This window comes from Mobula hypostoma, chromosome 24, assembly GCF_963921235.1.
Source record: "Mobula hypostoma chromosome 24, sMobHyp1.1, whole genome shotgun sequence".
In the NCBI taxonomy this organism is placed as follows: Eukaryota; Metazoa; Chordata; class Chondrichthyes; order Myliobatiformes; family Myliobatidae; genus Mobula; species Mobula hypostoma.
Window position 1 is genome coordinate 29,918,564 of NC_086120.1, and position 15,664 is coordinate 29,934,227.

The 15,664-nt window shown below is 41.0% G+C and overlaps 1 protein-coding gene across 1 annotated transcript in view; it reads left to right on the forward strand.

The window, feature by feature from the left end:
- Positions 1-13,275, forward strand: part of haus8 (HAUS augmin like complex subunit 8) — a 74,741-nt gene extending 61,466 nt beyond the window's left edge. Inside the window, exons 14-15 of the mRNA XM_063032042.1 lie at positions 4,728-4,869; positions 12,911-13,275. Coding sequence (XP_062888112.1) covers positions 4,728-4,869; positions 12,911-13,031 — 263 coding nt within the window. The 3' untranslated portion in view covers positions 13,032-13,275. The remainder of the gene's footprint in view (positions 1-4,727; positions 4,870-12,910) is intronic.
- Positions 13,276-15,664: the final 2,389 nt, after the last annotated feature.

Here is a 15,664-nt window from a genome sequence, read left to right on the forward strand (position 1 = left end):
AATATCCCTGAACGTTGAGCTCCCATCCCTGGTCACCCTGGAGCCATGTCTCTGTGATCCCAACTATATCATAATCATTAATAACAATCTGCACTTTCAATTCATCCACCTTATTACGAATGCTCCTTGCATTGACACATAAAGCCTTCAGGCACTCTTTTACAACTCTCTTAGCCCTTTTTAATGCTTGCCCTGGATTTGTCGGCCTGCCACTTTTACTTTTCCCCTTTGTACTTTTTGCTTCTACGCTCACTTTACACCCCTCTGTCTCTCTGCACTGGTTCCCATCCCTCTGTTGTGAACTAACCTCCTCACACCTAGCCGCTTTAATTTGATTCCCCCCCCCCAACCATTCTAGTTTAAAGTCACCTCAGTAGCCCCCGCTAATCTCCCTGCCAGGATATTGGTCCCCCGAGGATTTAAGTGTAACCCGTCCTTTTTGTACAGGTCACACCTGCGCCAAAAGAGGTCCCAATGATCCAAAAACTTGAATCCCTGCCCCCTGCTCCAATCCCTCAGCCACGCATTTATCCTCCACCTCATCGCATTCCTACTCTCACTGTCGCGTGGCACAGGCAGTAATCCCGAGATTACTACCTTTGCGGTCCTTTTTCTCAACTCCCTTCCTAGCTCCCTATATTCTTCTTTCAGGACCTCATCCCTTTTCCTACCTATGTCATTGGTACCTATATGTACCAGGACCTCTGGCTCTTCACCCTCCCACTTCAGGATATCTTGGATAAATGTTGCAAACAGGTCTTCAATAGAAACCAAACCCTTCTCCCTCCAAGCATGGTAGGTTTTATCTGACCATGAGGGTAGAAAGGAGTGATTGAACAGATTGGTGTTTGTACAGAGGTTTCTGGTAAATTCAGAACACTCCTAATGTGATTTAGAATTCTGATGGAATTTTTCAAAACAAAACTTAAACTTTTTGAAATCCCAGGCTTTTTTAACTTAGAGAACGGCATGGCTGGCAAGGAGGAATTGACAACAGAGTTAGACTCCATATATAGCCACAAGGGGGCCCCAGGGACTAAGCTATCTGGAGCCCCCTGTTGCCAAAACATTAGAGCCCTAACATTGACAGCCCAATGATAATGTCTGAATACAGGTAATCCCAGCCATCCTTCAGACTAGTGCTTTTGCAAATGGATTTTTGAAATCCTGTGATTCTTATAATTCCAGATGTAAGACAAAATTATGGAGTCCTACTCTAAAAAGACTGATGTCAGAAAAATGGGTAGATTTTGACAAAGATAGAGAAACTTATTTTAATTGAATTTAAACGACCAATCATGAACAGAGGAGGTAGGGTTTTCCAACTTTCTATATTCTGTTTAAGTTTTGAAATAAACTCCGCAAAGTTTAATTTAAATATTAATTTAGGATCTTTGGGTATTGCCAAACCAAGATAAGTAAAGTGATCTTTAACTACTTTAAACGGGACTCATGCCAAAAAACCCAGTGTGTAGACATCAGAGAGGGGCATGAAGTCACTTTTTGTCCAATTAATTGAGTATCCTGATAATCACTTCTTTTGGCAGACTAAATCTAGAAGAAGGGGGACTGACTTTTCTGTGTTTTGTAAGTACAGTATCTCATCGTTGGCATATAAACTGATAAGTGTTTCATTACCTCCCACTTTCAAACCCACAACACTTGGATGACTTCTTATTTTTAGGGCGAGAGGCTGTACCGCGACGGCAAAGAGGGCCGGCGAGAGAGGACAACCCTGCTGAACTGAACAGTGTAGAAGAAACATAGTTGAATTGTCACCATTGGTTATAATAGAACACATTGAGCTGGCGTATATCAGTTTTACCCAGGGTATAAGTGACTCGCCAAACCTGTACAGTGATTCAAACATGTAAGGCCATTCAATCTGGTCAAAAGCCTTCTGTGCATCAAAGGATAAAATTGCCTGCCCCACTAGCTTTCCCATGATCAGCATACATAGTATTAAGGAGGCATCTGACATTGGAAAAAGAAAACCTGCCCAGGATGAATCCTGTTTAATTAGGATGAATGATAGATGACAAATACTTATTTAGCCAGTTAGCCAGCATTTTAGTGATTACCTTTCTATCGAAGTTCTGGAGTGCAATGGGCCTATAGCTGGCCAGGTCTGTTTCCTCTTTACCTTTCTTTAGAATGGGGGAAATGTTAGCCTAGTACAATGTTTTAGGCAAGGCTTTGTCTCTCTTAGATCGAGATATCATTCTGAGGAGAAGTGGGGCAAGGATATCACAAAATTTCTTATAAACTTTGAAACAAATCCATCTGGCCCGGCTGCCTTGCCCTGCAAGATAATCTTTGTTATCTTTTATTGTCCAACTGTTTTGATTATTGACCTTGGGCATTTCATCATAACCAGTTTTATTAAGTGTTTATTTTATTTTATGGGGTGTTTATTATACTTCAGTGCCAAACTGAAACTCTTGGGCTAGTTATGAGCCCTTGATAGTGATGCTGAAGGACAAGCACATGAAGGCTCACTTTCTAAGGCTTTCTCTTCATGATGGTTCATGGCGTGTTTTGGGAAATCTGCACTTCCTTTCATCCTCCTTCAGGTGCTGGCTTCTGTAGAGATATATCATGCATTAGTGGCTGATTTAGTGTCAACCATGTGTTGTAGCAAAACACTTAATACTGCTCTGGAGTTATACATTGCTAAGATTGCTAATTAAGTGCTCAGTGGGGATTGCTTTGAGCTGTGGGCTTGTTTCCAGTATTGTCTGGATCACAACTGCCCAAACTTTTATGTAGGATCTTCGCATTTAGAGGCCTTTTTTGTGTCACCTTATTATGATTTAAACACAAGAATTGTATATTTCAAACAAAAATCTAACCATACTGTAAAACCATAACAAATGCAATTCTGGTATTTTAATATGGAATTGATTTGAGGCTGTCTGGGGAGGCTGAATCAGTTGCTTATGGGAATGGCTGTGCATTGTACTTTTTGTTTATACAGGTGTCCCCCGCTTTTCGAATGTTCGCTTTACGAAACCTCACTGTTACGAAAGACCTACAATTAGTACCCTGTTTTTGCTTTCAGAAGGTGTTTTCACTGTTACGAAAAAAAAGCAGCGCTCGATAAAAAATCAGCACGCGATAAAAGGCAGTGTACGCCCCAAGCAGCAGCTCTCCCCTGGATTTGGAACGGCTTTGCTTAAACACGTGCCTGTGAGCAGCCGTTTGCAGGATGAGTTCTAAGGTATCGGAAAAGCCTGAAAGAGCTTGTAAGGGTGTTGCAGTTAGCATAAAATTAGACATAATTAAGCGTTTTGATCGTGGTGAACGAAGTAAGGACAACATGAGTTTGGCTTGTGGAAACTGACGAACATGATGTTGAAGAGGTTTTGGCATCCCATGACCAAGAACTGACAGATGAAGAGCTGATGCAATTGGAAGAAAAAAGGATAACAATGGAAACCGAATGAGTAATGATAAAGTACGACTTTAATTTCAAAAGGGTACGTCAGTTTAGGAGATATTTGCAGGATGGTTTGAGTCCTTACAAAGAACTGTGTGATAGAAAAATGCGCGAGGCTCAGCTGTCAAGCAAGCCTTCTACATCAGCCACAGCAGATGACAAACCTTGACCTTCGACATTGAGGCGAGCAGTCATAGGAGAAGGTGAGCTGCCTGCTCTTATGGAAACAGACGATGAGATGACACCCCAGTGTCCCACCACCCCAACCCCCAGGCCACGGACAGATACCGATTCGCGGAGAGTGCAACCATAGCCGGGAGGCACACAGCACATCTTTAAGAAAAGAGCCGAAATAAACAAGCTAATTAATTAGGTGCCGCCGACACGTAATTGTCGGCCCAGATCAGAGGCGATGCAATCGGAAATCGGCACTGATCTGGGCCGACAATTACGTGTCGGGCGGCACCTAATTAATTAGCTTGTTTATTTCGGCTTTTTTCTTAAAGATGTGCTGTGTGCCTCCTGGCTACCGCTGCATTCCTGCATGCTTCGTGGCAATGTGTCGCTCGGCGACCTGGAGGGTGGGGGCCACTGCACCATCCCAACCTGCGACGACTCAGTCTAACACACCATCATCAATGTGCTCGGCAAGCTATCTTCCCGATTCCCGTAAGTGATACGACACTGTACATACATTATTTCTACTTTATATTGGCTGTGTATTTTTACGTGTTATTTGGTATGATTTGGCAGCTTCATAGCTTAAAGGTTACTGGAGAGCGCTTGCGTGAGATTTTCTGCCAACAGTGCTTGCGTGAGATTTTCTGCCAACAGCATTTGCGTGAGATTTTCTGCCGACGGCACTTGCGTGAGATTTTCGCTGCAGGGAACAGTTCAGTAATGATTGTGGAAAAGTATTTCTACTTTATATAGGCTGTATATTTTTCACATCATTCCTGCTTTGTTACTGTTATTTTAGGTTTTATGTGTTATTTGGCATGATTTGGTAGGTTATTTTTGGGTCTGCGAACGCTCACAAAATTTTCCCATATAAATAAATGGTAATTGCTTCTTCGCTTTATGACATTTTGGCTTACAAACCGTTTCATAGGAACGCTCTACCTTCGGATGGCAGGGGAAACCTGTATGTGCGTAGTTTGCACAGGATGGCCAAGTGTGGCTTACATTCATCTAATTCCCATTTAGAAGGGAAAAAACTGATATTTTTTAGCTGTCCTATGGTAGTTGTATCATTGTAGAGACTTGTAATGTTGTTCTCCTTTTGTAGCAAAGTTGAAAATTGACCTGGAAACAACACAACAGCTTCTAAAGGGACTTAGACTTGGAGTGGACAAAGAAAATTCCAATGCTTTGGCTGTATTTAAGGAGCTCGGGGTGACTGCTGAAAATACAGTTAAAGAGATGAAAAGGTACTGGTTTCTGAAATTTGTTTTGAGTTAATCTGTATCATTGACTGATCTATTTTGCTGTAATCTGACTCAATTTGCTAACTGTAAAGCTGTTAAATTTAACTGATGAATTTTAAAATTATGGTTGTTTGTTCCTTTTCCATTTCAAATTACTCTGCCTCTTCAATGTTTCATCTAGTTTTATCTCTGTAACAAAACAACAGAGGGAATATACAACTACTGATCTAATTAATTGGAAAAGTTCAGCTTTGGATCATATTGCTAATGGATTAGCACAGCCCAGTTAAGTCAGCCAGGTTTCAGTTATGGTAATGCATAAAATGGGGTAAGTTTTGCCCATATTTGTTTTTGAGGCATAGGAGTGAATTGCAAAATGGATACTCCAACTTCTGACACTTCACTTCATAGGCAACATGATTTTGTGTTTTCTGTATAAATGATTTGCCACATGTAAGATGTTCACGGTTAAAGTCTAAGGTGGCAAATTCTATGCAATAGGAAAGTTAAGTGCAGCACACAAAATGCAGGAGCAACTCGGCAATTCAGGCAGCATTTTGGAAATGAATAAGTAGTCAACATTTCGGGCTGAGACCATTCTTCGGGACTGGCAGAAATTTACGTGACATTTTATGATGAGTAATTATACCTGATGGTACTTCACTTAAGTGGATGGTGGAGCAGAGGAGTTATATTTAGGAGAAAAGTTGGATTTCAGTCTCAAACACCTTGTTAAGTATAGAATAACATTAATGGGTTGAAACATCCAGGAAAATTGACATAATGAACATGACCACAGGGAAGTGAAGATTATTTATGGAGTTGTTAAAAGCTCTAAATTATTGTCAGCGATTATTGTTAAATGACCTCCATACAGAAATTCCTCTTTCTGGCAGGCAATCTAAGTAGATATTTCTCTTGATCACTATACCTCTTGTTTACAGAAAGCAAAGACCATTAATTTGAAACTCACTTTTCAATTTTGACAGGGAATGTGAACGATTACAACCTTTTTTTGTTTAAGTGGTTATATCAGAAGCTGAGTCAAAGCTATTTGTGCTACCTTTTTAAAGTAGTGAACAGGAGTGAAAGCAAAACCCTGAATGTGCTGGACTCAGTAAGTAATGAACAGAAGGTCATGTGTCTCCACTACAGCACAGTTAATTTGAGTGATCTAGACCACAAAGGAACAATTAAACTGGAGTGCTCTGGTTCTATCTCCAATACCTACTTCTGCTTTAGCAGTCAACACAACAAAATGCTGGAGGATCTTAGCAGGCCAGGCAGCATCTATGGAAAAGAGTATAGTCAACGTTTCAGGTGAAAACCCTTCAGTAGGACTGGATGAGGGGGGGAAAATCAGAATCAGGTTTATTATCATTGGCATGTGACGTGGAGTTTGTTAACTTGGCAGTAGCAGTTCAATGCAATACATAATATAGAAGAGAAAAAAATATAGTAAATAAATTACAGTATGCATGTATTGAATAGATTAAAAAATGTGCAAAACACAGAAATACTATATTAAAAAAAGTGAGGTAGTATCCAAGGGTTCAATGTCCATTTAGGAATTGGATGGTAGAGGGGAAGAAGCTGTTCCTGAATCGCTGAGTGTGTGCCTTTGGGCTTCTGTACCTCCTTCCTGATGGTAACAGTGAGAAAAGGGCATGCCCTGGGTGCTAGAGGCCCTTAATAATGGACACTGCCTTTCTGAGACAATGCTTCCTGAAGAAATCTTGGGTACTTTGTAGGCTAGTACCCAAGATGGAGCTGACTAAATTTACAACCCTCTGCAGCTGCTTTCAGTCCTGTACAGTAGCCCTCACCCCCCCCATACCAGACAGTGATGCAGCCTGTCAGAATGCTCTCCATGGTACATCTGTAGAAGTTTTTGAGTGTATTTGTTGACATGCCAAATTTCTTCAAACTCCTAATGAAGTATAGCTGCTGTCTTGCCTTCCTTATAATTACGTTGATATGTTGGGACCAGGTTAGATTCTCAGAGATCGTGACATCCAGGAACTTGAAGCTGCTCACTCTCTCCATTTCTGATTCCTGTATGAAGATTGGTATGTGTTTCTTCATCTTACCTTTCCGGACGTCCACAATCAGTTCTTTCGTCTTACTGATGTTGAGTGCCAGGTTGTTGCTGCGGCACCATTCCACTAGTTGGCATATCTCACTCCTGTACACCCGCTCATCACCACTTGAGACTCTACCAACAATGGTTGTATCGTCAGCAAATTTATAGATGGTATTTGAGCTATGCCTAGCTGCACAGTCATGTGTATATAGAGAGTAGAGCAGTGGGCTAAGCACACACCCCTGAGGTGCACCAGTGTTGATAGTCAGCGGGGAGGATATGTTATCACCAATCCACACGGATTGTGGTCTTCCAGTTAGGAAGTTGAGGATCCAGTTGCAGAGGGAGGTGCCGAGGCCCAGGTTCTGCAATTTCTCAATCAGGATTGTAGGAATGATGGTATTAAGTGCTGAGCTATTGTCAATGAACAGCATCCTGACACTGGTGTTTGTGTTGTCCAGGTGGTCTAAAGCTGTGTGGCGAGCGATTGAGATTGCGTCTGCCATTGACCAATTGTGGCGATAGGCAAATTGCAGTGGGTCCAGGTCCTTGCTGAGGCAGGAGATGAGGATTAGATTAAAAAGATTGGGGGTTGGGAGGGAAGAGAGAAACACAAGGTGAAAAGTTAAACTGGGAGGGGGAGGATGAAGTCAAGAGCTGGGAAGTTGATTGAAAGAGATACAGGGCTGGAGAAGGGGGAGTCTGATAGGAGAGGACAGAAGGCCATAGAAGAAAGAAAAAGGGGGAGGACACCAGAGGAGATGAGGTGAGAGAGGGAATAGTGAAGGGGGTGTGGGGGGGGGCATTGCCAGAAGTTTGAGAAATCAATGTTCGTGCCATCAGGTTGGAGGCTACCCTGACAGCATATAAGGTGTTGTTCCTCATCGTGACAGTAGAGGAGGCCATTAATTGACATATCAGAATGGGAAGTGGAATTAAAAAGTGTGACCACTGGGAGATCCTGCTTTTTCTGGCAGATGGAGTGTAGGTGCTCGTGAAATGGTCTCCCAATCTACATTGGGTCTCACTGATACATTGGAGGCCACACCGGGAGCATCTGACACAGTATTTGATCCCAACAGACTCACAGGTGAAGTTTTGCCTCATCTGGAAGGACTGTTTGGGGCCCTGAATGGTAGTGAGGGAGGAGGCAGGTTTGGCTCTTGTTCTGCTTGCAAGGATGAGTGCCAGGAGGGACATCAGTGGGGAGGAATGAATGGATAAGGGAGTCGCATAGGGAGCAATCCCTGCAGAAAGGGGGTGGGGTGGGGGAGGGGAAGATGTGCTTGGTGGGATCCTGTTGGAGATGGCGGAAGTTCTACAGAATCATGTGCTCAATGCAGAGGCTGGTAGGGTGGTAAGTGAGGATGAGAGGAACCCTAGCCTTGGTAGGGTGGTGGGAAGATGGGGTAAGAGCAGACCTGCATGAAATGGAAGAGATGAGCTTTGAAGGCAGCATTGATGGGGGCAGGGAAGCCCCTTTGAAAAAGGAGTTCTTGAATGAAAAGGTGGTGTTCCTGAGAGCAGATGCAGTGGAGACGAAGGAATTGAGAGAAGGGGATGGCATTTTAACAAGTAACAGGGTGGGAAGAGGTATAGTCCAGGTAGCTGTGAGAATCTGGGTTTGTAATAAACATCAGTGGATAAGCTGTCTCTGGAGATAGAGACAGAGAGATTGAGAATTGGGAGGGACATGTCTGAAATGGACAGGGCAGGGTGAAAGTTAGAGGCAAAGCTGATGACGTCGGTGAGCTGCATGTGGGTGCAGGAAGCAGCACCAATGCAGTTGTTGATGTGATGTAGGAAAAGTGGGGATGGACACCAGTGTAGGCTTGGAACATAGACTGTTCCACGTAGCTCTTTTAGCAATACCTTCCTGTACAACTGCAAGGAATGTAGCATCTTTCCTTTGCCTGCTCCAGGGCACTAAACACACATTTCAGGTGATGCAGTGATTTTGCCTGTAGTACTTACAAACTAGTATTTGGTGCTTATTGTGTGGCTTGGAAATCAAACAGAGATTGAGTGATTTATATTTTAGTTTGTCTTCCTTCAAAAGACACTTTAATTCTCTATGCCATTCCCAGTTTGACCTTTGTCATCTCTCTTTCATTGCTCAGATGAGTCCCAACATAAGCTTGAGGAAGAGAACCCCTTAATTTCGCATCACCCATTCTGCCTTGTATCACGTTTGTATTGTTTTCTGCCCCTCTCTTGTAATTTTGGATTTCACATGGTTTTCTATTTACCTCATTTGGCAGACATAACTTCTGCAATTTGCTTGCCCTTTACCACCCTCTTGGCTTGTACAATCACCACATGTATGGTGTAACTTAAAACCTTTTTCCTCAGCGTATCCCATTTCTGATTCAAGGTAATTGAATGAAATGTTTAAGTGCTCGAACCAAACCTCTGGCAGCATCTATAGAGTGAAATGGAAAGTTGACGTTTCAGATGGAGCTTTTCATCTGGTCAGACGGAAGGTCTGCATTTCCCACTACTGATGCTGCCTGACGTTGTTTTCCTCCAGCAATTTGCTTTTTGCTCTAGGTTCTAGTAGTCTTTTTGATCCCATAGCCATTGACTAGAATACTATTTCCAACACTTTCTCTTTCTATTCCATGAGCAGTTACACCTGTAATCACATTCAATACTGAGATCTGGAATTGTTCTGATATAAAAATGGAATATCTGAGTTTATTCTCAGATGCATATTAACTGCTCTACATTTATTGATAAATGTAAAGTAAGTTTTCACAAACTTGTGTCCTGAATAAGCGTGGTTTAAGCCTGCAATATCTGCAGTCTTTCCAAATTAAGTTTGTTGAAAACTGCATCTGATCTAAATACATTGAATTGCTTTCACTGTGGCCAAAGAAGCAATTGATTTTCAATCTAACTCTTGCAGTTTCATGACAGAGAGATAGCATGGTGATGCAATCAATGCATCCACACTATGAATTAAATAATTTTCCTTTAATAAGTAACTTTATACATGCTGCTCATCTTAAGTGAAGGGAAAAAATAAAACTCTTGACGTGGGAGTACTCAGTAATTGGGGCAGCACTTGTGGACTAAGATTAGAAACAAAAAGTACAACAGTAAGGCAACAGGTGGATGGAGAAAACAAAAGTTAATATTTTGGGTCTGATTAAAGTAGTTTGACCTGAAATATTAACTCTCGTTTCTTTATCCACAGATGTGGCCTGGCCTGTCAAGTATTTTAGGCAATTTCTCTTATTACAGAATTTCCAGTATCAAGTTTTTCAATTCTCCTTTTCTCTGGGGAAAGGGTTAGAGTTAATATTTTGCACTACGATTAAAAATCAACCATGTTTTAAGTTGCAGAGAAGTTTAAAAAATGGAATATCTGTGATGGGGTTCAGACCAAGAGACTGGTTAAAGTAATAGTGCTGGTTGAGGGAAGAAGTGGGATATTTGTTCATAATCTGCCTGAAGATGAGCGGAGGAATGTAAACAGGAGATAGAAAAACAACACTACTGGAGCTCTGTGACATAAAAGACTTCAGATGATACAAGTTTGAAATCGTACAATGAACAGGAGGTTCAGCAACATGTCTGAAGATACTGTTTTCATTGGAACAGGTAATTCTGAATGAACTGCTGGAGGAATTCAGCAGGTCAGTGAGCATCTCCGGAGAGAAGTTGTCTGATGAAGGGTCTTGTCCGGAAACAAACATAGGCTCATTATTCCTCTCCATGGATGCTGCCTGACTTGCTGAGTTCCTCCAGCATTTTGTGAGTTTCTCTGGTTTTCCAGCATCTGCAGAATCTCTTGTGTTTCCACAATTCTGATAAACTGGGATGGCAAATTTATATTAATCGATTGAATTCAGTAAGTTCAGATCTCTGTACAGTGGACTGATTGGAAAATTCCCAAGCTTGGGCTTCATTGGAGGAAAGCAAAGGTAGTTTAGAGTAGGACAGAGGATTAGTGACAGGCAACTAAAAGCTTGGAATTGTATCGCACCACACTGTGATATTTTACAAAGCAGTTGGCTAATCTGTTTAGGCACTATGTGTGGTCCATTACATCTAGCTAAGTACCTGTAGTTTGTTCCATGGGTGGGAAGGAGCGTTTTGGTACATGGATGGGAAGACATAGAGCGAAAGGACTGGTGTTGCTGTACCTGTGGCTGCGTGGGAAAAGTTGGTGCAGATAGGTGAGTGCACAAAGAGTTGCAGAGAAATGGTTCCTCAATGCTGAAAGAGGAGTGGAATTGTTTTTCAGTGTAATTTGCAGATGACCATCTGTTGAAGATGAGGTAAAAGGTGAAGTCAGTAGGAATATTATGCTGAGAGCAAGTGAAGAGGTTATAGGCAAAAGCATGGGAAGTAGAGCAGATCTGGTTGTAAGCTCTTTCAGTTATGGTAGAGGAGATCACACAACTAAGAAGAAGGGACAGCCACTTAGAAATGGTTCTGATGCAGAAGGAAGTGAAAGAATGGGATGGAATCCTAAGAGGATGCAGGTTCAAGGAGGCTTAATCAAGATAACTGTAAGTCCAATGGCATCTAGTGAATACTGATTCACTTCTCAAAGAACTTGCTAGTTCTGGTGAAAAATCATCAATCTTAAATGTGGCTTTTTTTTAATCTGTCAATTGCTGTTTGATCCTGATTTTTTTTTTTCTCTTATTCTGATACATAGTTTCTGCTGTGGTTTGCTTACAATGAACTGAGAAATGGACAACCTTTTCTCAAATCTGTCACCTGCAGAAGTATGCGTGCCATGTGCAGGAGTGGGCTGTAGTATTAGTTTGACATTCAGGCCTAGATTAGCTGTACTTCCTCTATTTAAGCACTGGGTGGGCTGATGACATTATCTTTAACTTCACAATCTCATTAGCTATGATCTCCCTCCTGGCCAATGATTTGTTTGTTTTTCTCAGATTTATTTATCAATGCCTTCTCTTTTTGTCCCTGCTGAGCTGTGAAACAAACCATCATAAAAAAAACAGCAAATTGCCTGTCTGTATATATCATTGCCTTTCTGCTACACCCTCCGACATGGTTATTCCCTTCAAGCTTGTGTAGTCCGGCATTGTCTTGGCCAGCCTCCTACCCTCCATGATTCAGAAACTACTGCTGTCTCAGAGCAGATTGCCATTATTCAATATAGCACATTTAGGATTTTCATTCAGTATAACTGTTATTGCCCTCTCTGAAATATTTGCGCAACCTCCGAGTTTCTGAGATTTTCTAAGTCTGGGCAACTATGCATCTCCATTCCCCTTGTCCCATCACAAGAGGCCATGTCTTCAAGCATTTGAGCCCACTCTCTGGAATTTCTTCCTAACATTGTACACCTATATTTTTCACTCTTCACCTTGAACATTTTTGTTTTCAATACGTTTTGACCAAACTGCACTCACATCTCTTAATAACCTACCCCTGTGGGATAGTGTGAGTTTTGCTCTGTGCCTAAATAACCTGTACTGTACATAATGTACAAGTGGCAATTGTCACTATCGTCATGCTCACAGCTGACTGGCTTGATGATGCTTGTTATCTTGAATTTCCACATAGAAACTAAATGCTTGGATAAATTGCTGAAAAATGGCCAGTATTTGTGAAACTGTATTGTTTGGATTGGTGTGTTCAGGAACAAATGAGAGAGCTTTTGAGATTGAGAAACTAAAATAGCAAATTCCCACAAAGTTCTCTCTGGTTGTATCCATATATGTATCTTGTTGATAATGGATATAAATTCCAATGATATTAAAATCATGCTATTTTGTTTCTTTCAGTGTTAAACCTGACTCTCATGTTTGTTTTCCTTTGGGGCATTGCACAGTTCTGCAGTAAACACTTATGAGTTGTCATCTCAATTGTTTGCTTGGTGTGAAAACATCAGTTTTTAGAAAAATGTATTTCTGATCCATTGACTAGGCTATCTCATTACATTTTGTGGGAAAAAAATCTTCTTTTATTTTGCAGTTTTTTCCGGAATATTGAAGAAATGGCCTCTTTCATTAGTCGAGAGACTGCTCTGATTCACCAAGAACTAGATGAAGAAGTTTTGGGGATGGATGTCTCGATGAAAGGAATTTTCAAATAGCCCATTCTTTTTCTATTAATTTAATTGCACACATGCTACATGTTAGATTTTATTGTGCACACCATTTGCTTTGTAAATAACATGAATAAAATGTAGCTTTGCATATCATAGTTTGTGTTTGTTATTGATGAAGAGTAGATGCTTCTCCATGGCGAGCAGGGCAAATCTCAGGTACAGGTAGTTGATGGGCAGCCTTTTTCTTTTGAAAAGGTGTTGCAGGCAGTTCCTTACTTTTGATTTTAGGGTAGCTGTCATGGGGCCAATCAAGTATGGTGGCGATGATTACATTTGTTAATTTGTAAAAAGCCATTCTGTTAATCATTATTTGTCCTCTCATGAATATTTTGAAATTGTCACTGTTTAACTTAAACTAAACTTCAGGATGTCCACAGTTAGGAAATCATTAGGTAAATAATCTCCAAAGCTGCCTATATCTAGTAATTCCTTTTTAAAGAACTGGCAATTACCAGAAAGCCAACACTGAATGCAAATATCTTCCATTTTAAAATTTATGGGAACTGGCACTTCAGAGACATGTTGCCACTTGAAGTTTCCTTGATGCAGCATTTGACTGCAGTTGGATCTATGAGCTGTTTTCTCTTAATATTTATACATTCAATCAGGTGAAAAGTTCATTGGTAATAAGCTCCAGTTTGAGATGGTTTTCAACTAAATATTTTAACAAGAGATTCTGTTTGGTATGCTTGTTAATTTTTTTTTGTATTTGGGTTTTGTGCAAAATAATGATTTGAAGTTGTATTGTTAAGGTAAATCGTGTTTTGGGTTTAAAAAAAATTATACTGCAATGCCAAATCTCCGTAGGCTTTTCTGACTAAGCCATAAACATCTGTTTTGCAATTCAGTTGGGCCCAGACAGAAATAATCAATCCCAGCAGTAGAGTGCTGTAAGGATTTTAGAAGAAATCGCTGTTGTCCATTAAAGCCAGTTCCCGAACTTGCAATAGTTTTATTCCTGTGTTGTGTATCATTAAAGATTACTAATAGTAATTACATCTTTGTTTACGGTTAAGTACAGTTTTGTGGATTGGTATGAATCCTGAAATTCATAAAGGATGTAAAAATAGTTGTCCATTTTTCCCAGGTTGACTTTTTTTTTAAACCAGGCATAAAGAGAATATTGGCAGAAGTCAACTGTCTTAATTTCTGCTTCTGCTTTCAGGAACAGGCTGTCTGACCAGGTGTAATGTATACTTTTTTTTTGTTTTCTTGCTTTTGGTGTCATGCCTGGCCTCTGGTGTGCCATCATGGGCAAAAGCAACACTGAAGTAAAGGTGGTTTTGTGAGCTTAATGCAGATGGAAAATTGCATTGCAACTGGTTATCTTCTCGCAAGCTGAATGGTGTGCATTGGCACAGTCTTCTGCAGAAGATTGAAATAGAAAATGATCTACTGCCAAATTTACTTGTTCACTTCCATTCCATTTCCAACAAATGTCAATAAGTAGTCAGCAGAATTCTTTCATTTTATACTTTTTAACCTTCTCAACTTGGGATTTCTAATTCATTGTCTAAAGAGTGGAACATTGGAAGTATGCTAATTAGTCACTTGAGGATGTCCCGTCATTTTTCATATTGGTTCCAGATCTTTGTTCACTTTTTGGGATATGAGCATCACTAGCAAGGACAGTCCATCCCTAAATGACTTTAAGAAGCAAGATACCCTAATCCAGGGGTTCCCAAACTTTCTCATGCCATGGACCCCTACCATTAATCGAGGGGTCTGTGGACCCCAGATTGGAAACTCCTGCCCCAAGCCTTTGCAGTTATTCTAGTGAAGGTATTTGGACAACGTTGTTGAGTAGTCACTTCTAGGATTTAGACTCCGATGAATAAAGAACAACGATATTGTTCCAAATCTAGATGGAATGTGATTTGGAGAAGAACCACTGAGTGGAGATGTACCCCTATCCCTACTGCTCTTCAAAGTAGTAGTATTTGCATGGGAGGATGCTGTTAGATTCCTCAGGGTAAGTAATTATGGTCACATTGTGCCAAAGCTGTGGGGAAGTAAGATTTAGAGTGATGTATGGGATGCCATTCAAGTAGTTTGCTTTGTCCTGGAATGTGCCAAGTTGTTAAAATTGCACTCGTCCAGGCAGATTATAAAACTAACAAGATGGTGGTTTGCACATTGTAGGTCCTGGTTTTCAGTATGTATATGACTAAAACAATTTTAAGTTTTGTTTTAATGATCATTGGGGTGAGGCAGAGACACTTCTCCATCAGAAATGGGAGCATAATTAGGCCATTTGGCCCATCGACTGTGCTCCATCATTTGATCATGGCACCAATTTCCCTCTCAATGCCATTCTCCTGCCTTCTCCCGGTAACCTTTCATGCTCTGACTAATCAAGAACCTATTAATCTCTGCTTTAAATATACCCAACGACCTGGTCTTTAGCCACCTGTGACAACAAATTCCACAGATTCATCACCTGGCTAAAGAAATTCATTGTCATCCCTGTTCTAGTGTGTATGGCCCAGTCCATCATGGGTAAAGCTTTACCTACGGTTAAGAACATCTACACAAAGCATTGTTGCAGGAAAGCAGCGTCCATCATCAAGGGACCCCCACCACTCAGGACATGCTCACCTCTCTGCTACCGCCCAGGG